Source organism: Acyrthosiphon pisum, chromosome X, assembly GCF_005508785.2.
Source record: "Acyrthosiphon pisum isolate AL4f chromosome X, pea_aphid_22Mar2018_4r6ur, whole genome shotgun sequence".
Classification (NCBI taxonomy): Eukaryota; Metazoa; Arthropoda; class Insecta; order Hemiptera; family Aphididae; genus Acyrthosiphon; species Acyrthosiphon pisum.
The window spans coordinates 54,780,364-54,804,971 of NC_042493.1; the positions used below are offsets into that span (position 1 = coordinate 54,780,364).

The 24,608-nt window shown below is 34.8% G+C and overlaps 1 protein-coding gene across 1 annotated transcript in view; it reads left to right on the plus strand.

Annotated features, from left to right (window-relative positions):
- The window catches only part of LOC100574649 (homeotic protein distal-less), a 114,800-nt gene that overhangs the window by 68,198 nt on the left and 21,994 nt on the right, over positions 1-24,608 (plus strand). Inside the window, exons 3-4 of the mRNA XM_003244545.4 lie at positions 18,257-18,449; positions 21,914-22,271. Coding sequence (XP_003244593.1) covers positions 18,257-18,449; positions 21,914-22,271 — 551 coding nt within the window. The remainder of the gene's footprint in view (positions 1-18,256; positions 18,450-21,913; positions 22,272-24,608) is intronic.

Here is a 24,608-nt window from a genome sequence, read left to right on the forward strand (position 1 = left end):
TACATTCGACCGGAAAGTCCTTACCACAAAAAAAAAATATAGATAATATTTATAATTAAAACCGATCGAGAAAAAAACGAGTGTCTTGTATATTTTTATGTTGCGGTCGAATTTCGTCGAAAACCCGAATGCTGGTATACATAATATAATAAATAATAATAATATGTACGAACAGCGGCGCGCACGTCATTTGCCCTATAGCATGTCTCCGGGCGCGCGATAATGGTGTGTTGTACGGTGTACCTATGTTTCCTATATATATACATTACGTATATATGTATATATAGTATAGTCATGGACTTGTATTTTAGCGAAATAACGCGGTTATCGAATTTCAGAATCGTCTCCGTTTTCTCTCTCCTTTAATAACCCTCGTGCGCCGCGGCAGACACACCCACAAGACCCTTGCTCCGGTACACATACACACACACATACACTCATATTGTAGAAAAAAGGATTATTATTATTATTATTATTATTATTATTATTATTATTATTATGTCGTTACCTCCTATACCTATTGTCGAGTGTCGTGTGCGCCGTGCTCTGTATAACTGCCACCCCGGCTAATAACATCATATACGAGTGACGAGTGAATAACCCCCCCGAGAACAGCATCACACGTGGACCCAATCGTCAGCCAATTTCGTTTTCATCTACAGTATGTCAGTATAGGTACATGTATATCGCGTATTTTATACATTATAATATGATCGAGTAGTCGTATACCGATCGTTGATCAAATGGGTATACTTAATCTAACCCAGGGGCGCACATTGAATACATGTAATATATTGATATAGGTACATTTGTGTAATATTATACATTTTGAGTCATAATTTATGACTTCCCTGTTCGGTTCGATAAGTTAAAAGTACCTATTTTTATTTATATAATTTATTCCTACAACGAAAATTAAATGTATTTGAAATCGTTGTTAGTAAATGGGTAGAAGGGTAAAAAGTTTTATTCGTAACACAGTATATATGTCATGACTCACGAGGCTCTGTGTCTCGCTGATCTAACCATTACCTGCAGGCGTTTGGTATTTAGACTGACCTTTGAGAGATTGTAGGTAACCTATTAATGATGTACAGATGTACCTACATAATATTATATAGACTAATGAGAAAAATCTGCAATCGATCAAAATAGTTTCTCTTATAGGTAATATATACGCCAATAGTTATGTATAGTTGAATATTATATACGAATACGGAAATTTCACGTCAACGTAGTTACCCATATCATGTATCTACCGCACCCATCAACTATATATAATATTATTATTATTATGTGATGATTGATGGCTAATGGCTGTAATATTGTTATGTGTATGTAGGTACGCGTGCGACGCAAACAAACCGTGCAATGTGCGAGATAAACGGCTCCGTTTGGCGTTGCAACTTGCTGCTGTCGATTAGAGAACGTAATATATATCATTATTATCGTCATTATACACAAGTATAACGACGACTCCTGTTTGAAAAATTAAAAATCAAATCGCAAGCCCATTATGATATATAAAATATATGTTACATTATTATCATACGCCCATTGCTGGATTACACAACATCATAGAATTATATACGACCATATGTGGTGACGAAAGTTGGACTTGTAATACGTGGGTATGTTGCGTATTATAACTGTATACATATATTCTATAATACTCTAATGTAACAACTTTTATATTCTAGTCACAAATTTTTTTTTTAAACACAAAAAATTGACTGAGAAAATTAGTGTTTATCGATTTATGTTATTTAATATTAATCCCATAGAGGCGTCAACCGTTTACGCATTTTGCCTTCATACACACGCACACACACACACACACACACACACACACACACACACACACAGACGTCATCGGGAAACTTAATAACCCGTTTAGCGCACTCTGTGGAAACGCTAATTTTGAGACCAAAGTAATATAGGTAATGTGTTACACGATTTAAAACTTAACGCTGCCGTCAGATAACCGCGAGATTGGGTGGGTAGTACTACTGGGTACAATATTATTACACATTATTACAGGTTGATTTATCCATTATATAATAATATATGTTTCGGGTTATTGACGTGGTACACACTTACATGACACATATTATTATGCGCATGAAACGAAAGTGATTTTTCGATCAAACGATGAGCGACCGAAAAAAAATCGAATCTGATGGACGTTTCGCAATATTATGTGGTTGTTTGAAATGTCTCGTAGATATAAACGTTGGCCAAAATTATTATCATAATATGAGTTCGTGTTCGATTTGACGCCGAACATTGCAATTATGATATTATATATTTATATGTATATATAACAGGCGCGAACGACGTAGTTGACAGTCGTGGTTTTGGTCGTCACCCGTCATGATCGTAAAATGTAGACGCGTTAATTGGGCACCGGAATACGCCGGTCGTGGGGCTAAATCGTCTAGATCGGGGATCGTATGACGACCACGACAATAACGACGCATAATAATATATTATAAAGGTAGTATAATAGTGCCGTACGCTACGAATTAGTAATGATTAAATTAGGATTTACGGTCCGTGGGGGGTACCCTGTATACGGCTTGGGGGGTAATCCGATTGAGCCAGTCCAACTATTATATTATAGATTATACTATAAAGTATCACATGCAATATAATATTTATTATTTAAATACGTGCGTGCAGCGCCACGACGACGGGTGACCGTATCAAAAATATCGGTCGGGGGTCCGCGACGATTAGTCGATGATATTATAATGTAATAATTATATGTATCTTTGCGTAAAAAAAATGTATATCGTCGACGAGGTGACATAATAATATATAATATTGTTATAATAACATGAATCGTGATAGTGATAAACATTTCCGTTTAAACGTATATGCCCGAGGGCTGTAGCTAAAGGAAAATTATCAGAGGGTCGATAGAGGGGTATAATAAAATCAACCGCCAAAAGTATACCTCAAAAAGTAAGTTAACCTATTCTTTTTGAATTACCAAATTCGTCGGAAATCAGAATTGTATGTTAGTTAGGTATATTATCAAATACAAACTGAGGTCCTCGTGGTTGTTTTATCGGAAACATGTAAATTGTGATAAATTGTTTTTGGTAAATCAAGTAGGGGGGGGGGGGGGGGGTAAAACCTTAGTCTTTTCCTCGGCAGGAGTCCACAGCGCGTGAGTTGAAAAAGTTCATCGAGACATCGCGAGGGGAAGAGGAGGAAACCACAGCTAGCAAAGGACGAGGTGCAAGTGAAATAGACAATAATATTCTTAGTCCTCTGCAGACGAGCCTGCAAACACGTGACAAGGGTTAAACTGATCCCAAGACCGGTGAAAGCGGCCTTTGAAATCTTCGACGAACTAATATAATACTCATGGATTTTGGTTTTTGAACATTCAGTGGCACGTACGGTGGTGTATGATTTAGGTACGTCGTCGCTGATCTAAATCCTTTTTGCGACAGAAATTCCTCCGTTCTGGCATAGGTCTATACATTATACACAAACACACAGTAAATGTTCTGCAACGGGCAGCGCATATACGGTCCAAGCACCTCTCCCGTTAATTCTATTGATTTTTTTTTTAATATAATTTATTGTGAACACCGTGCCCATCCCATTTGACTAACAGTAAAATATAAAATATCCATGGCCATACACTCGTCGGCTTAGTACGTCTAATAAAAAAATGTGGGAACATACAATATATATTATATTTATATAAACATGATATAATAAATTACACTCTCAGTATTATAATACACGTCATAATAATATTATAATATTCACGCACAGTATTAAAGTATTTTAATAATAACGTGTAGATACTAGATAGAGTTTTCGCGTTTTAAGCAGCGCTAAACGTCTGTTGGGTTCCTATTTACATTGATGATATATAATATTGCGTATTGTATGTATACTAACGCAACGACGTTCACAACGGATGAAAAAAATCATGTCGAATAGGTACGCACATAGCTGGCTGACTGGCTGGCTGGCGTGCGCATTCCTATTGTTCCGCGAGAACCCACAGACCGAACAAAGCGACGCGCATTTTCGTGTGTATATTATTATTATTGTATACACACACACTTATATATATATACATATACACGAGTACATAATAGTATAATATATACAATATATAACTAATAACAACGATAATAATAATAATAAAACCTCCGAACTTTTTACTCGGTGAAAACAGATGTTACAGTCAACGATACTATAATAATAATAATAATAATAATAATGTATATACCTACGCTATAACGCGGCGTGCAACCACGAAAAATAATATTTATGTTATACGCGGCGCACATCCGTAGTCTCTGACCTATTCGCGTACGACCGCGACCGCGACTCCGCAAAATGAATTATTATGTTTTTTTTTTTTTAATTTTAAAATGTTGCTTTCGACGTCTGGACCGAGCTAATCCTCGCATGTCCGACTTGCGCAATCTCGGAAACGACACACATGCAACGAGAATATTTTACCGTTTTAAATATTTTATAATATAGCTAGGGTTATTCATTTTTACTCCAATTTTGGTATCATGTTTTTTTTTTAATTAGTTTGAAGTATGTACTTACATACATACATATAGTTGGGGTGTTAACTTACTTATAACGCTAAATGTTGACAAAAAATATTATTTGTCAATATATTTTATAGCTACTAGTACATCGTAATGGCCTATTTTTTTTTAATACCAACGCAATAGCTGAAAAAAATATTTTTAATTTCATAATCACAAATCGAATACTTTTCTAAAAAATGTAGGATAACATTTATTGCATGTTGAAGGAATAATAACGGAATAAAATGGTGATGGGTTCGCAGCAAAAGTTGTGATCCAAATAAACAGTATTATATATTTTAATTTTAATAAATGTAGTGTGTTGTACATAATATTATCACAATAACATTATTGCAACACATACGCTGTTAAGATGATCAGACCGCATATATATAATTATTAATTATACCTAATATATGAAATATAAGTGTATAGTCGATCGACGTTATTATGCCACTCTGTTAATAATATGTATACGCTTCCGATATAATTAACAAAACAATATTTTATTCATATCGCGATTCGCGAGTATATTTTAAATGTGCATAAAAGTGTACTATAATAGTACCTATAATACGTATAGGGTGAAGACTGAAGGATAAAATAATGTGCGTGTATATAGTCCGTGCGTATACTAGAGCATAGTCTATAATAATATTATACACTTACATTTTTACCAACGCGTGTGCTTACAGAAATTATACTCATAACATATATATATCAAAATATAAACAAACTAAATTTTATGATGATGCGCATATATAGGTACCACTTATTTCCCAAAGTATCTCTACAAGACCGTGACCCATATCGATATATTTAAATGTGGTTTTTTTTTCATCAGTAATCCATAAGAAAATTGTAATTAATATATTTATTTGCCCCGGGACTTTATTGGGACACGGTGTATATTGTATAACACGTAATAATAATATTATATCATACCGTTAAGCTGCACCATATGCACCGCGGACCGCTGCAACATGCGCTCGCGCTTTAATAGTGACACACGTATATAATACACATTAATACTTATACATTACATATACGTGTTATTATAATCATATATATAAGTAGGTGCCTGGTACATGCTGTCTGTCGGCGCAATTATGGTTCCATGGTGTTTATATACTATATATAATAACACAGACGATACGATATGATTATTATTCACGCATATACGCGATCTACAACGATGTATTGAGAAATCAGCAAGCCCGTGACTATAATATAATAATATTATGTGATGTTTGGAGTTGAAAATTGTGAAATACTGGATTTTTTGATATTTTTTTTATCACACTGATGAAATTCCAAGCGCATCTATCTCGTGTTTTATTTTAAACAATACTTTATTATTTATATACTTTTATGATTTCATAAACTTTGATTACCATTTGAATATTATAGTATAAACCAACTTTCCAATGTAATAACATAGAACATAGTGTTAGGTATACCTAAATATCTACAATAAACACTGAATAATAATTTATTATAATATTGATGTCATCGATTTGAATTTTGTTAATGTTTGGTGCACAGAAATATATAATGGTTATATAATGTCGGTTTATCGTACCTAGGTGCATATTACCTATATTATGTGCCATGTGAAGAAAAGTCGCTGCACGTCGCAACGACGTTTAATGTTTACACAGACCTTTGAAGTTTTGTACGATGATTTATTCCGTGATAGTCGTCTGTGATATATACGCAAATACATGTTTATAATACCGAAATGCCTAACCGGTTGTGGGTATAATATTAAAAAAAGAACCGCCGACGTGCTAATTATTTAATTTAAATTACAAATCGTTTAATCGAAAATTTAAAAACCGATCATAATGAATCAAATAATTAAAAATTCTAAACTCGATATATCTGGTATAATGTATACCTACATAATACATAGTAAACAAGTAGTATAATAGTATGCCCATCTGTTCATCTGTACTTTCGTCGTCGAAATATCGGTCACGAACTCGCGGGGACACCGTGAGGTCTAACTATATTTATTTTTTAATTTAATTTTTTAATAATATATTGTCGGCTATGTATGTAAACACATTAGTCGTATCGGCGCCCACCTACCTCCATTATTACTGTATGTATATATTATAATATAATAAAATATATGTATGTATCAGCGCTATGTGCATATACTATATAATATTGTATCGTATATTATATTTTTAATTTATAATACCCATATAAAATATTTTTCGTTTTTACCCGTACTGTTAGAACTTTATGATTATTTTATGGAATTCGTGTTGGTATTATGCATTTGCTTTTTTCTCTATATTGGCCTTACGCATAATGTGATGGAGCATTGAATTTGTATGCAATAAGTACAGTCCAATAATAATAAGTATAACATACTTATATTGCACCGCCTCGTATCATACACACGTTGACGTTTATTTTCGATAACGTTTTGAAACTTGGCTTAATAATACCGTTCGTACATACAGATACACACACACAATTATGTGTATGTATTGGAAAAAAACAAACGTTTCACCTCGTGTGCCCGTCAGTCGGCCTTGCTGAATACAGTGCGTGTGAAAGAGAGAGAATAATACGATTTTATATATTGTACGTATGTCTGTGTAATATAATATAATATGTACTTATATTGTGTTTGTGTTGAGATGCTTTAGTGTATGGTAACAAATAGTATAACTAGTACCACTGGTGATTTGAAAATCACAGTATATTAATAAAAAATTAAAAAAAAACCGACGTTCAGACGCTTTTTTATCACTTTGGAATTTTTGGGGAATAAAAGTTCGATTAACATGACGATCGCGACACGTGCTTTTCACATCATTGACTCGCCATTGCACGCGTGATATACGGTATGTATACCTGAAACACTGCGTTATAATAATATTGTTGAAAATGCTGTGTGCAGGAACATAATATAAACATCGATATGTATATATAAATAATAATATGTTATACGTCATCGAACGTATATATTATTATTATTATTATACTGTGTGTGTACGCGTAAAACAAATGTGTTATTATTCAAGGCCGGGTGTGATATCGTTATAATATGACTGGCTTAAAAATCGAGTCTGTTTTTGATCAAGTCACACGCTGCACTGCACTGTGTATTACACACAATTACTTTTTACTTGACAAGTTCACAGCAATAGGTATATATATCATCCGCGAAGTTCATGTCCATTATATACATTTTATTATTTATGTTATTTGCGTGTGGACCTCCGTTATGTGATATCGCATTATATTAAGCTGTATATATATATAAGTACCATGTCAGTCGGCTGTATTGGTATTAAAAGAAAAATACGGTCAGACAGTTTCTTTCGGTTTCGTTTCCGTTCAATATACGATTTTCGATTTTTCTGCTACTAACCGAGGTTGCAGTCCTGCAACCTTGTTGTCTATACGCAGTATAATAATATCGATATTCAGTGGCAAATTTGAGAGCTCGTATTATCTCGGAGGGATTCTGAACCATGATCAATAGTTATTTTATGAAACATTTAATAAAATAAAATTAGTATGATGATTTCAACGTAAATACAAAAACAGAATTAACCTATAAATTAAATGCGCCCAGCACCCCAAAACCCGAATAAATAATTCAATAAAACACTCTCGCGAAAGGGGGGGGGGGGTCGTCAAATACGCCGCTGACATTATCACACTTAATATACTTATATACATAGGTACTCGTACAACATAATATAATATATTATATACCTACCAACCACTTCAAGACGTATTCGCGTGCGATACGCTCCGATCTTGATACACGAAACGGTAATAATATATAAATAACAACAATGATAATATTCAGGCGTACGATGATAATATTATTCTTTTCCCCCCCGCTGTATTAGAAGAGAATTCGTCGGGAAAACGGTCGACCTTGCATTGGGCGCGCGCGCGTATTTTGTTAGGTTTTTTATTTTTATTTTTCAAACCGCCGCGGCTCGCGTATATATACACATAATAATATATGCGTATAATATTTTACCTAGGTATATACCTACCTACCTTCTCCGTCGGTGTACAACGACTTCCTCTTGCACAGTACAGGGAGGGTCCCGTGCGTGTCGTTATCGTGATTACCATTGTTCCCACACACACCACAGCTATCCGTCCGACGTTTTACGAGTATATACAGGGTGATTCTAGACATCACTAAACATTATTTTCTCGGTAAATTTATGTGTTATTTTGAAAATATTTTATTTCTACATAATTTGGAGTTGTATTATATTACACATACGATGCGCAACGACCCGTGTCGGGTGAAGAATAATATATTATATTGTATTTTTATTTACGTTGTGTTTTTGTTCTCTGTATAATAAGCTACTGCAAGGCGTCCCCATCCGCAATAAACGATTTATGCCCATATTTATTTTGTATTATTATTATTATTGCCTTGGGGTGAAAGTATTTCTTTAAGTTTATTTTTATCGTTTTTCGTTAAGTTTTGCAAAAATGCGAATTCCCAGTGAACGTGCTTGGGGGTCTAATATATTATAGCGACGTGAAAAAACGCCGTTACTGCAGGGCGATCGTCGTGATTTCCGTCTGCTGCCGCGGTTGAGTTTCTTAAAAAAATAATATCACAATTTCGGTATATAGACCAACTTGTTGGAATTTCCGACGGGGGTCAATCAGAAACTGTATCGATCTCTATTTGCGTATATTGAATTTTTCGTTGAACTATATATGCGCATATTTCGTTCGGCAAGACCATAATATAGTAAGTGTGATATTTTAAACCAAGCGCGTCTATACGGTTGTTTCGACCGGACTGATAGATACTCCATGCTTGCAGGCCAAATGTCCTACTCCTTTCTTCTTAAATCTCATTCTTCAAAGACGCACGTTTTCCGACGAGTTTTCGTTATCGCTGACGACGATCGTATATTATACCGTCTATCGATTGTAACTAAAAAAAGTACTCGAGCACCGTGGCGCGGTGCAGGTCTCGTGGCTGCGGTGGGTGGACATTTTCCCTTTTTTTTTAAATATTCATATTATTATATATTTATATATACATACACAGAGAGAGAATAACTTTTTTTTAATGAATAATATATGTTAATAAGGACACGGAATCGGCCGGGTCGTCCCGTAAAAATAAAAGCCGGAAGCTAAAATGTATATAATATATACACATACATATATACCTATATATATATATATATATATGTACACGAGCCGATGGCCTCCACCTTGTAATCTATCACGACAGGTGTATCCTGTTACAAATACGTATATAAACATAAAAAAATAAAATAAAATATATGTATGGGTTAGGTGGTATATATATACTTGATACCTAAATATATATATAATATTTGTTCGGTTTATCCAATTTTTTACCTATTTCAACTTTGGTGAACACACACACACACACACACACACACACACACACACACACACGCAGAGGATACATTATAATTGCATCGTCTGAATAGTTTTCTTCGACACAATAGCAATGTCCGGTTTTGTTTGATGATGTCGGAATAATACGCACGCGTATTTGTGTGTATATTTTTGTGGTCGTGACACAAGCGTTATATATAAATGTATATAGGAGTCGGAAGATGAAAAAAAAATGCGCATAATGAAGTAAAAGTTTCTGGTTAAGTGATTTCACTGCTGGAACAAGCGTACATAGAAGTTTTATTGTTATTCGTACACACACACACACACACAAGCGCGCTCCCGTGTATATTATGTACGTGTATGTATAAAATGCATTACAAAACATTGTACTACAGATGACCATGGTAGGCGTACCATAGTTCCGCCTCGTCAGTGTGTGAGTTAGTTAGTGCGTGTGTGTTTTATATATCGCGAGGCTCATAAAACTCGCACATATACAACTCTATACTACGCAATGTTGTTGTTTAAACTTCAGGTCTGCAGACTACCAGACACACTATGTATATATTGTGAACATATTATTATTATTATTATTAGTAGAAGTATATGGGAAAACCGCCGGTTGTATATTTGCGGTTCGATTGTTAGTTTTGATTATTTTTCGATTCGAATAAATATTATTATAGGTACTTTATAAATATTATAAAACTATTATAACTATATAGTCTATAGTCAGGTGATCTACGCGTCTGTCTATGTTATTATAATATGAGTGAGATGAAACCTTTGACACATTTTGCCCTTTGACGCATTTTGCTTGAGTTCCAAAGGAACAAAATATGTCATGGAATAATTTCTTTCCTAACTGGTTTTTGTATACTATAAACAATAAACATCAATAGTGATTAATGCGGTTATAGTCAGTCGAGTGATCCGCAGGGTGAATTTCATATTTCTGTCGTTATTCCAATACTGTTATACATATTTGTTTTGTACTTTTGTGGGTTCTGAGTTGGAGACGAACATTAAGTTGACTTTTACCTACCTGCATACAAATCTTGAAACAAATTAAATATTTTATAAACCACGCTAATAATTTCCACTTATTACAAGCCCATTAAAATATTTAAACAATATTCAATTAATTAAAGAAATAGTATATTATCATTAATCGATATTACCTACCTATTATAATATGTATTATGTATATTTAAAATTATGACAAGCTGTGATGACGGCTCAATGAGTCTGTTACAACTCATAGTTGGATAGTTGTCGTTTGCGACGTTTAACTTTTAGTCTCTTATAGTCTTACGTATAAATACTCTAAACAGAGACAGGATAGTAACACCTCGAGCATCTGTGTGTCGGTTAATGGTATAGTGCGATTGAACCACGGGTGCCCCGAGGTCTCTGGTATATAATATATACCATCATGGTGTACACCATTTTATAGATCTCATAAATTATGATTTACCCAGTACGATGGTGTTGTGTGAAGGCGCTTCGGCTGAGGCCCGGTGACTTTTAGGCCTCCTGCTCGCAGATGGGGTGTGCACGCCATGGTGCAGTGTATATACGATTATTGGCTGGAGGCAGTGTATGGGTTGAGATGAATATAATATATTATATATTATATAAAAAGGGTCTAGTGAGGAGTATAGTAAAAAAAAATAAAAAAGTGACACGAGTAATAGACGTATAAATAATAATATTGATAAAAAAAATATGGAAAAAACACCGAGAACCGGTCATCAGGGCGAGAGGGTTGATTCGTGTCCGTCGATATAAAATATAATAATAATAACAATAATAACACTTACGCGCACGACGCATTTTATATACATATAGGTACGTATAATTTTTCCCCTACCTATTCCTCACGATGGCTGTCTGTCCTCTTACTCGCACTATATCTATATATATTATATAGTACTATATATTATACTCCACGTTACGTTAGCGTATTCGCTCGGGTGGGAAGGTCGATCGGGCGGTGGCGGCGACGACTCGTCGTATATCAAAAATTATTTGACATTGATTAGTACTTACTGACAGATTAGAATCATTGCGCCGATATATTATATACATTATACCTCGCGCGCGATGTGTATATATTATTAAGTTTACTCTATTACATTATTATTATTGTTATTATTGTATTATTTATTATTATTATTATTATTATTATTATTATTATTATTATTATTACTATTATTTTTTTATTCGTGTCCTCTCCGCCGAACTGCACTAGAGGCTGATTTATGTGTCAGCTATAAATATTCGTATTGAAATAACACGTGTAATTTATTAATAATATATATATAAGTATATCAGCGTTTATGTATATAATATATATTCGCGGCACGACTCTCTTGTTTAACGTCTGACGACGATATTATACATGACGTCGATTACGGACGGCGTGGCGACTACAGGACCACAGTGGAGACTTATCCTTGCTTTTTTTATGTTTTCGTCTGTTTTCCGGTTTCCCACTGGGTAATGCATGAAAAAATAATCAGCAACATGTTATATATTATGCACAACAAGGGGATCCATCATGTTTTTCCGTTTTTCTGTATTGACCTTACAATTATTGTACAGCCTCGTCAACATTTTGCGTTACTTAACTATTGAGCAAACTGCAGTATAGCGTATGTATGATTTAAAATTCTCATCGCTCATATAAGTAAATTTTGAATTTTTTAATATGGTCGTATAGGTATGCGTTGCGCAGTATATACAGTATATAGTATATATTGCGGGACTTAAAATAATTAAACAAACTTTTACTATATTTTTACTACAGCAGTATAAGTTTTACTCGCTTTCTTTTGCAGGACAGTAATATAATTGTATCAAAAGTGATTCTGATTTTTTATAACGTATCTCGTTATGAGTTTACGGCAAAAAAACTAAATTTTGGTGAGAAAAGAGTGTAATTTATCTGTGCTTTTTAATCGAATGTCCGCGACACAATGCATATTATTATACGGTACATACATGGAGACGAGAATATAATATATTATATTATATTATATTATAATGTAATAGTTGTATACTCGCTGCAGCATTATAGCCGAGCCCATCCTCGGGTTCGTTCAGGACGAGGTCGTTTTGGCGCGGTCGAAACTTGAACGGAACAAAACAAAACAAAATAACAAACGGTATTATAATATACCTATACGTCGAATATTCTACGGTGGCTAGCATTCATACATCATCATATAATACATATTATATTATTACACGTTCGGAACATATATATATATAACATAGCCGTGTGCGTGTTAAATGTTAGCTGGATCATAACCACGATTAAAGATGTACTGGTTGCGCAACGAGCTATGATAAGAACATAAAATGTGGTTCCCGAAGTGTCCTTGATAAATTGTTGATAAGAATTAACGACTAGCGCTATCATTATATTATTACCACGCATCAGTGTATTTTACTGCTACAAGTTCTAATAGACTTCTAATAGAGCGCGCCGTAATACAATTCTTATCAGTCAAAAGTTGAAGACACTTCGGGGGTCTCGTTATCACACCTCGTTGCGCAACCAGTATATCTTAAATCGTGATCATAACATTATCATATTATGCTGATGATTTCGTCATGGTGTACGTATGCAGGAAAACGTCTCGACTGCAGTTCGGCGACGAGGTGTGAGCAGGTCGAGGGTTTAAAAATTGATATTTTCTTTCGTGGTCTTTAAATACATAATATTTTATTTCTGCGGAGACGCGTATAAAACGGAAATTTTAGTACACATGCGCAGACTGATAAATCGATTGAGAAATTATATGAGAGTAAAAAAAAAACTCGCGCAATATTGTGACGCAGCTTCAGAATCATCTTTTATATTTTTATTATTATTACTATTACAGATACTACTACAAATGCGTATATTATTATTATTCAGCTATAAATGTGTGTGTGTGTGTGTGTGTGTGTGTATCTCTCTCTCACTCTCTCTCTCTCTCTCTTTTCGTCCGGCGTTGTGCATCTCAGTCGCGGAGCTTGTCCACACACACACACACACTATATAGGTAAGCGAAGAATTCACGCGATGCTTTTTTTCTCTCGTTTTTTACTCAGGTCCGTCCGTCATACGGCGGCAAAACCGCATACAATATATACGCGCGTGCGTTTGTGTGTGTGTGTACACGTTTGCTCGTCTCTGATGTCGGCCGATTCAGCCGGCCTCCAGAAAACGCAACGCGCGCGTTCAAGAATTCTTGGCATTGCGCGGCATAAAGAAGAAGAAAACGACCGCGTGCCCGGCGGCAACCTGCGGGCAGCTATTCTGCGGTGTCTACCGGTGATGGGGGCGAGGAGGCAAATTTATTTAAAAAAAATATATATAACAATATTATTTTCTCTATATTATATTAGATTATACTATTAAACTCTCTTCTCATATCTCACACACGTTTAAACCTAATAAATTGTATAATATAAATAATTATAATGTGCAGCGCTCTGTTTTGGAACATGTATCTTTTCAGCAGTGTTGTCAGATCCACATAGGTGGATAATTATTGTTTCTTGTAGAGCGTAAATTCTTATTCTCTGAACCATTATTCTCCCGTTGTTTTTTTTTTATCTCCATAAAATATTGTCCACGCTATAGCTGACAGAAGATTTCAAGCCAATTTCAGTGATTTTATAATATAGTAATGGTGAATATCAGGTAAATAAGCACCTCCATTACATTATTTATTTTAAAGTTCCTTCTTTTTGTTCATATAAAGCGTATCCTTTTATCGTAGGTAGTGCATTCCAACAGTCTGGTGTTGTTATATGAACCCTGATTTTTGAGGTCAACCAGCCCGGGCCCGAATTAAACCGAACTTGCAGTTATTTAATCAATTAAAATTGTTATTTACCTACTTAACCACAACATAATAATATTATTTATTATGAAGCAGAATCGATACCGATGTATTATATTTTGTATCGCACTCGTCGCCGTTACCGCTCTCTATATATATATGCACGTCGCGCAGTTGTGCAGAAATGCGGTTTTTTTATTATTATTAATAATAATACGTGCGCGCGTTTGCCTATACGCGCCGCGGTAGAATGTGCAGCCGGCAAAAGAAAAGCGAAACGACTATCACTACCGCCGTCGGATTTATTTTTAAAGTGTATACCAAAGTCCCTTTGTCCGCATATGCCGCCGCCGACGCCACCGACGGATATCGCTCCGTTACCGTTGCGAGTTCTGACCCATATGTTGTACCTACCTATAGTCTGCACAATAACTAGGAATTTTTTTCTAGGGAACTTCAATATTAATTGACCATTATCAAAAAGATCATCAGCAGGACATCATGAAGAAAATTATTACTCCGCTAATGTTCATCTGACGTTTTTTAAGGGGTGAGGGTGGAAAGGCTTAAGGCTTATTTGTTCACCTAAATCGCATTGGGTTCAACATAAATTTGCACTCGGGGATCATATTCCAATCGCGGCCAAAACTCCAATCTCTCCCGCCACCCAGCACTGCAGTTTTCGAGAAAACGCTTAAGTTTTAAAAACGGTATAAGTCTCGCCGTGGTAAGAGTAACATTACTGTAATCGTATATCGCGACGAATATATTGTAGGTACCTGGGTATATATCCGTAATAATATATTATGCCATGTGCTTGCATATACTGTAAAAGTAGTATATAATACGTCGGATAATGATATATACCACTGCTGCCACCGCCATTGGTCGTTTTTTTTTTTTATGTACAGCCGTTGAATAAATCACGAAACCTGAAACCGGCGGCGGTCCACAAGTCGTTATAATAATATATTATAATGTATTATTATTTTTATAGATGTCGTGCGCTGTTCGTATATGAACCTATAGTATAAGTACTATATAGGCACACGCGCGTTGTATATATTATTATATAATATATTATATTGACACGTATCCCGCGCGATTTGTCGCAGCGGTGGCGGCAGTGGCGGCCGCGTGACATGATAATATAAAATAATACAATATAACAATAATAATGCGTCGTGTAAGCCGTCGTTTACAAATCGCTCTCTCTGCTTTCAAAATACCGTTTAATTCCACGCGTTTTAGATTCCAATTAAATTACCGATTATTCGAAAATTTGAAACCATCGCGGACCAGACGTTCCTATATAGATACATTTTTTTTTACGAGATATAATTAGCTACTCACACGGAACCTATACCTATAGGATATAGATCGACATATGAATGCGTTTTTAATTTGTAAACGAACGAGATCTCTCAACCATACTATATATATGAGGTATGAGACACCGTATCTTACCATTGTTTCTATATTAACCTGCATAATGAAAAACATGGCGCTCTCGGTAAATGTATATCAGCAGGGAAGGAAAATAATAAAATCAAACACCTAAATATACATTAAAAATAAAGTATTAATTATTCTTTGTAAATTATAAAATACATCAGAAATCAAAACTTTGCAGGTACTTATACTATATAGTTATATAGTTGAGTGAGGGGTCAAATGTTCTGTTTCGCGAGTACAAAATATATTAAAATAATATTAATATTATATAGGTACATAGGCAGCGTACGTTGCGCGTACCTATAATACACCTGTAACGAAATCGTTAATGTGGTCCCGTTTTTTTGTTTGCCATTTTAACACCTCGTAAATTTAAATACAATACACGCCGCGATCTCTGCAGACTATGCGTATATAATATATATTATATACGACACCGATGTATACATAATAATATAATACGCGTAAATAATATATTATACATATGTGACGGACCACACCGTTGTGATATTGCTCGCTTATACATACATACATACATATACAAGCATAGTATATACCTATATACATACATATATACTTATAGGTACGTACAAATACGTATATGTGTGAGCAGGAGAAAAAACACACACCAATTAACCACATCTGTTCTGCAGTTCGAGTGTGTGCGTATACATTATAATAATATGTGCGGTATATAATACACACATCATGTATATAACAACTACGCATTAATTTGCATGACTTAAAAGTCGTCGCGTCGAATGTCCCGCGGCGAAGTCTATTGCTCTATTATTACTATTATTATTGTTGTTGTTTTTGTTGTTATCACTATTATTATCTTTTTGATATGAATTGTTTACCGTTGATAACGATTTAGGTAGTTGTATAGTATTATGACTTACTAACGCGAAAGTGCAGCAGTAGCTTTACATATTACATGATTTACGAATGATTGCCGGAACTTGCTAGCGCTTATCTTTACACATTCATAATATTATAATATACATGAATCGCTGTGTAATAAATCCGAGATAAATTATCGCAGTCCTGTGCTGTAGTTGAATCACCGTATAATATTATAATTTATAATATCTTATGTGTAAGTTCGTAAATGTACATGTGTTGACGTGCAGACGATTATTATTATTATTATTATTATTATTATAGCTATCGTTTACAGCGTGAATTACATAGACTAATCGAACCGTTTATAATATGTTATGAATATTATAGATTTGTAGTTAATAATAATGTATAATATATGCAATTAGCAATTACGACATTATTTCATTATGCACGCATAATAGGCGTAACAAATGTCTATACAATGGAGCGTTTTATTTAAATGTATCTATTAAAACTATAATATATCATACGACTTAATCGCCTTTAAACTGGTACACACATACACACATACATATATTCTAACATCGAGTAAAATGAGCTTATACATATAGGTATTTAAAAAGGTTTTAAATGACAGTGTTACAAATATATTTGGAAGAGGGTTGGGTAGCAGCGAAATTGAGAATCGAGTATAAAAAATGTGAACTTGCAAAGTTTCCGTTATATAATTACATTATTGAAGTATAAAAATCAAAATGTCGTTTGACTAAAGTATAAACACTTAAATAAGTATTGTAGGTAATTATTGTTTTAAGCGTGTATTTATAGGATACCATACGTATCATTTCAATATACATTTGTCAAACTTTATCTAGGCGTATGCGGCTATATATTATGGTTCAATTCCTAGTTCACTCTATATTATAAGACACAAATAAAATATTTTAATGCTATAAAATTTTTTCGCTGCCCGGTTTTGAATTACTGTAATACTCTAAATTTTGTTTTTTTACCAACGCCATTTTGACGTTACGCGTAATATTATATATCATATTATTATATTATTGTCTATAAAATTATGTTTCGTACTATATAATAATATAATACCTACTAACGTGATAATTATTTTGCTTGTTCCAGGTAAAAATATGGTTTCAAAACCGGAGAAGTAAATACAAAAAAATGATGAAAGCTGCGCAACAACAAGTGTCGACCCCGTCCAATAACAGCAGCAACAACGGCGGCGGCCCTGGCCACATGTTGGGGGGCCCCGGTGGGGCCAACACGCCTAGTATACCGAACAGTCCTCCGCCGTCTGGCGGCCTTCTGGGAGGTGAGTGTCGTTGTTTCGTTATTATAATCACTATTATTATAATTTAATACTACTACTATTACAATTACTATTATTATTACTACTATTGAACAATAATTATTATGATACTATATTATACGTTATATTGTTAAAATTATTGTTATTCGACAATTCGCGGTATGGAAGGAAAAGTAATACACCAGACGAAATTCACCCAAAACCGGGAGTACTTGCATTTTTTTTGTTTCGAAACATTCCATTACGTTGTGTTCCATCGGAGTGTTTCGTCGGATACTATAGAATATAGATATTCGTTATCGTTAGTTTGGAATGATCCAGTCGTCATTGAACATTTCCGATTCGTTGGAAAATACATGATTTGTGCCCACTAGTGGCGTACCCAGGGTGGTCAAGTATAGACCTCCTCCTCATTGAAATTTCAACGTTAAAAAATGTTTTAATACCATAAGAACTTAGTAGAAACTTATACACTTAAAATGTTGCTTTCAAATTCATCACCGTTATATAATAACATTTTTTCGTCATAATATTCGTATGAGGAACGCCGTTACCGAGTGTAGACTATTTAGTTTTTCACACTTTCCGAATTCGTTTTCGCCATCCCTTGTGTATGGGATTTATAAATAATTTCGTGTATACGCGAACTCAATAATATTAATTATACGACTACAGGACGCTGACGATGATTTAACATACAGAACAATATATTATGCTAATGTTATTATAATTATTGTTGCATATATATACACATGCTAATAATGGTTGTTTGGCGTGATAGAAGCAACGACAGGGGCGTTCACCGGAAAGTTATTCCCCTGTACGCGGGAAAATTTAAGCTCGGGAACCGCAGTCGACGGGCGACGACTATAGTGACAACGATGCGCGACGTGCCCCGATCGCGTATAAATTGCTATAAATTGTGTTTTTTTTCACCCGGATTAAGAAACCATATATTTTTTAACCGTGAATAAAAAAAAGATTTTGGATCTGTGATTTCGTTCTAGTAATTGTTTTTAAATCCGTTATTCTAATGTTTTTCTTACTTAAATAGGATTTATCTAGTATTAGTATGGGTATCAAAAAAATAAAAAATATATTGCGCGGTCAAACTTCATCTCTTTTTATGGTGAATTATTATATATAACTACCAATGGTTTTTTCTGTATAGAACTGCAGTAGCCTGTCCATTTCTTTCCCGCGCCAAACTGTTTTTCTGTATAATTTTGTATTCACGCAAAAAAACCAACAACGTTGTTTAAGTGGGATCATTGTTTTACCTATAGGTATATATTATATATAATTGGACTTAGAATTAGAATATTCAATATACCTAATATTTTCCTCAGCGTTTCATTAAAGTTGCCTATATAAAACTCCTTAAAAAACGGGTTTGTAGCTTCCTCTAGTAATATATATTAATATAATATCATTACACTATTAAATTAACATAAACTGTTTTAAATATTTTCTTGGTTTGGAAATCCGTACCGTGCGTAAAATAACAATAATAATGAAAACCACGCAACAATATCATTATTATTATTATTATTATTATTATAATTCTACACTTAGCCGAGATAATATGCATACGAGGCCTATAATACGACGCTGCGGTGCCCAGCACACACGAGTGGCGAAGAATTACTTCGTTGTGTATTATATATTATATACCGCTCGACGTATACACGCGCGCGCTCACACACACACACACTATATAATATATATATAGATATATACGAAAACAATAGCTGGAACAGGATGGGTCTGTCAAGTGACCGTGGGAGATTGCAACTGTTTCGGTTCACTGACTATACGTCGTTCTACCGACTGAATGTGTTGTGTGTGTGTGTGTGTGTGTGTGTACGACGGTGGACGTCTACCGTTCTACCTACATAATATTATATATAATATGTGTGTGATTCCCCCGACAACGCTTCGTTACAATATGATATGTACATTTTTTTCCTTCCAAGTCCATTTCATTCATTCTATCATCGTTTCAGATGTGGTATATATTATAATATATATTATTATATTTCCTGCGTTACGCGCGTGTACGTTTTTCCACCTCGCCCGAAAATCTCGCACACGACACAATAATATAACATATAATAATATAATATGTTACATGTGATTATTATTATTACGCTGTGTGCTTGCCGTACATGCGTAACGATGACTGCACAACGAGTCGACGATGACGATACGACCGGTAAAACGAAAATGTTAATACGGCGTTTACGGTAATGTCTAATATTATAAGGAGGATTTTGCATTTGATTAAAAAAAAAACAGAAGTACTGAACATAGTATTAATATACTTCCAATAAATCTATTCAACTATTCTATCTTTCCTTTTAATGTTTTAACAAAAAAAAAATCTCTGTACCTTCTTAAATATTTGCCAAATGTCATGAAAAAGGTACCGTAGGAGTAGGGTCTAACAACCTGTTTGCAACCCCCACCCCCCCCCCCCCCCACTGTGAATACACCACTGTTAGATTTACCTATTTACATTTTCGTTTAGTAATTATAAGAAGATTATTAGAATATCTACTTAGATATTATAATCTATAAAATAATGTAATAAGTGTATTTACGTGTTTTAAAATGTTTAGCTTGCATAATATAATATACTAAATACTTATATCAATTGCATCGTTTCGATCAACAATTTTATATGACGACTCCCGGGGTAGAGCGTGTATAGCTAAAGTACATAATATTATATTATATACGCGTATAAAACTTATCGATTACTTCCGGTTCAAAACGTATTCTCACTCGTTTCCATTCGCCATTTTTCCACATCTCGTGACTGTCGCGTCATTAAATACGTTATACGATAATAACAATAATAATATGTAATAGGTAACTCTAATAATAATATGTGTGCAGTGCGTGTCTTGTGTACACACGACAGTTACACGCGAGTAACGTTTACATCAGACTACTTGTGTATAGGTAATGTTATAGTAGGTTTAATGATATACATTTGGCGAATAGGAAATTCTCGTTATCATCACGCATCGAATTGCACTCGGGTTAAAAACATCAATACAACCTTTCTGCATTTGCAAAACTGTAATTTATAACATTATGATATTATATTATATTATCGTTTGTTGTACAGTAAGTACTTCTTAACAAGGGGGGGGGGGCAACAATATAAATAAAACATCGATAGAGTATGGCGTGATGTTTAAATGCGTACATTTTTTATTTGCTCGTTGAATGTTAAGCAATTCATCATCCCTCCGTCCTAAACAGTAAACTTCGACATGATCCCTGCATTTGACAAAGAGATGTGCTGTATTATATAATAACGTATAATATTATGTACTATAATAATAGTAATAATTGTGATGGTAAATTACAGGAAGCTCATTGCGTAATAATATTATCATATGAATATTGTGTTTGGCACGCGCTTGACCGTTTGCTTTTTTTTCTTTGCCTCACAGGTAACGGTTCGTCGTCCGGAAGTCAGCCGAGCCCGACCGGAGGATACATCGGTGGCGGTGGCGGTGGCGGCAGCGGCGGTGGCGGTCACGGTGGCCCCGGCGGCATGGGCCAGCACGTCGGCAACAGCCCGACACCCAGCTCGACGCCGGTGTCGTGCGACATGTCGCCAGTGCCGCCGGTACACCATTCGTCGTCCGGCGTTTCCGGTTCGCCACCGGGCGTCGCGTGGGACATGAAGCCGCCGAACCTGCAGGCGTTGGCCGGCAATCCTCATCACCACTCGCATCATCCGACCGCCGGGTACATGCCGCAGTACAGCTGGTACCAGGCCGACGGTCCGAACCAGGGCCTTCTATCGTGAGTACCTACAAATATTATATAACCTAGATTATGTACATGGTGTTATTTAGCACCCAAATCGGTCAAATATAAATAATTCATTATACCTGTAATGTCAGTTTTTTGTGCATAATATAATATAACTAATTTTCGTTACAATGCTTTATTAAATAAAAACATGACAATAACTACTATCGACTTACTTTCAATAAATTGTATGTTTTCTTTTATGATTAATAAATCAATCATTATTTTTTTGCTTAAAAACGATGTCCCATTATATATTGTACGCTATTATAATAAAACTACTTTACGTAATAAATAATGTATTAATTTATCAACATTGCATTTTTTTTAAACTTCCTACGTACACGTCACATTATGAACTTCATAGTTTCTACGTGTGAACTGTATTTTTTCAATATAAATATAAATAATATTAATTTCATAGTGTGAGATTGTATTACAATTTACAACCACTAAATTGCCTTTCATTTCTATTCGGTAATTATTGAGCCGCCAGCGACCCTTTTCGCGGCGTAATAATGCACTTTTCCCTTCAAATACCGCAAAACTGCATAACAATAAAACGGTACATTGATTTTCCGCCAAATCGAACTCGTAATTAGTAATCATTCAAGCGGTTGGTCGGCCGCGGCGGCGCAGTCTCTTGGTCCTTACAATTGTAAACAGTAGGTATACTTACTTATATTAAATGCTTCCAAACCGTGAAAAACAACGTCTCGTATAATGGGTTGAAACTATGTCATCGAACATTTGCGTGATATACGTAGCTATTAAAATAATAAAAGGACAATTATTATATTGGTCATCAAATACAATATTATGTAGACGGTCGGATGCCAAAATCATAATTTATTAGAATAAGTAATAATGTTGTGTTCATTTCTTTGTTTTATACAATAATAATAAATAGTAAGTATTATGAATGATTATCGATTGAGGTTTTTCTTCTATGGTTAAAAACACCGATTCCTTGAGCTCAAATGTAGTTTGTATTTTTTAAAAATATTGTTGAGTTGATTTAATATTTGGGTCGGAAAATTCTGAAGAAAATTAACTAGGTACAGACATATTATTCTGTACACGCGTTTCTGTTCACGCATTCTTCGATTGTATAAATTAAAACTTCAGCAGCAGTTTAATGTTCCTAGAAAAGTACCTACTTCAAAATCTATACAACTTTTCATATGCATATGTATATTTTTATAGCCAATTTAATTTTTACTATGTCTTATACTTTTATCTTTGCGTTATTTATTCGGAAATAATTTTTTTTATGTCGGTTTTTTTTTATATGTATGCATATTTTAACTTTTTAATGCATATTTATATTATAATGGATGCTTCAAAAAATGTTCAGTGCATGATATTATTATATGAATCCGGGCTTTATATTAAGACCAATAATAATATAATCTGGACTAACGACGTTATACCTGTACGACTGGCATTTACGACGAATCCGATTTATCGATCTCCGTTGTAGCGCGGAGCAGCTCTCTGCAGCATCTATGCATAATGCATATACGATATACCTACATTCTATATCTGTAGGTAATAGGTATATATAAAAATATTACGCTCTCACCTTTTGGCTTCTTCTCCGTCGACTGTCTCGTTCACGGGACAGATCACGTCTACACAAGTCTGTTACATATATACACATATATGTGTTTTATAATGAAATCCGTCATGGTTACTCTTCAGTACGCGTGGTATACATAATAACATGATATATATTATATGGATGTATACAATAAGTATACCATAACCGCGGTCACGCCACTACTGCTGCCGGTCGCCACTCCGGCGGCGGACGTCCCGCGGTTTCTATAACTAAGCAGAAACAATTCGATTAAAACAAATTTTAAGAAGATAACATAAAAAAAGAGGGATGGCAAGTGTTGGGTGTCGATTGTGAGCGAGCGCGCGCGGACGAGCGAGTGATTGATGACGACCGTCCTCGAAAAGGTTTCTTTTTCGCCGCAATTTATTGTATATAATATAATATAATAATATTGTTGTACACACCTTACCCATATTATGTGTAACGCGACGTATATTGGATACGTATATACAGTGTGCGCGATGTGATATACAGCTGTTTCGTATTGTACTGCGGCGACGGCTGGGCCTTTTTAGTGCGGTGAGCGCCGCCCGTCCGCCAACGCCGCCACCGATTAATTCGATTAATTAAATAACTGGCTAGAGGCATATTAACCTTTAGTGTTGTATACCTACCGGCTAAACCTACGTACTCACCTCTACCCTTTACCCCTGCCGTCCACGACGCCGCGATGCACACAGAGTTCTTTATTTCTCAAAAACCTC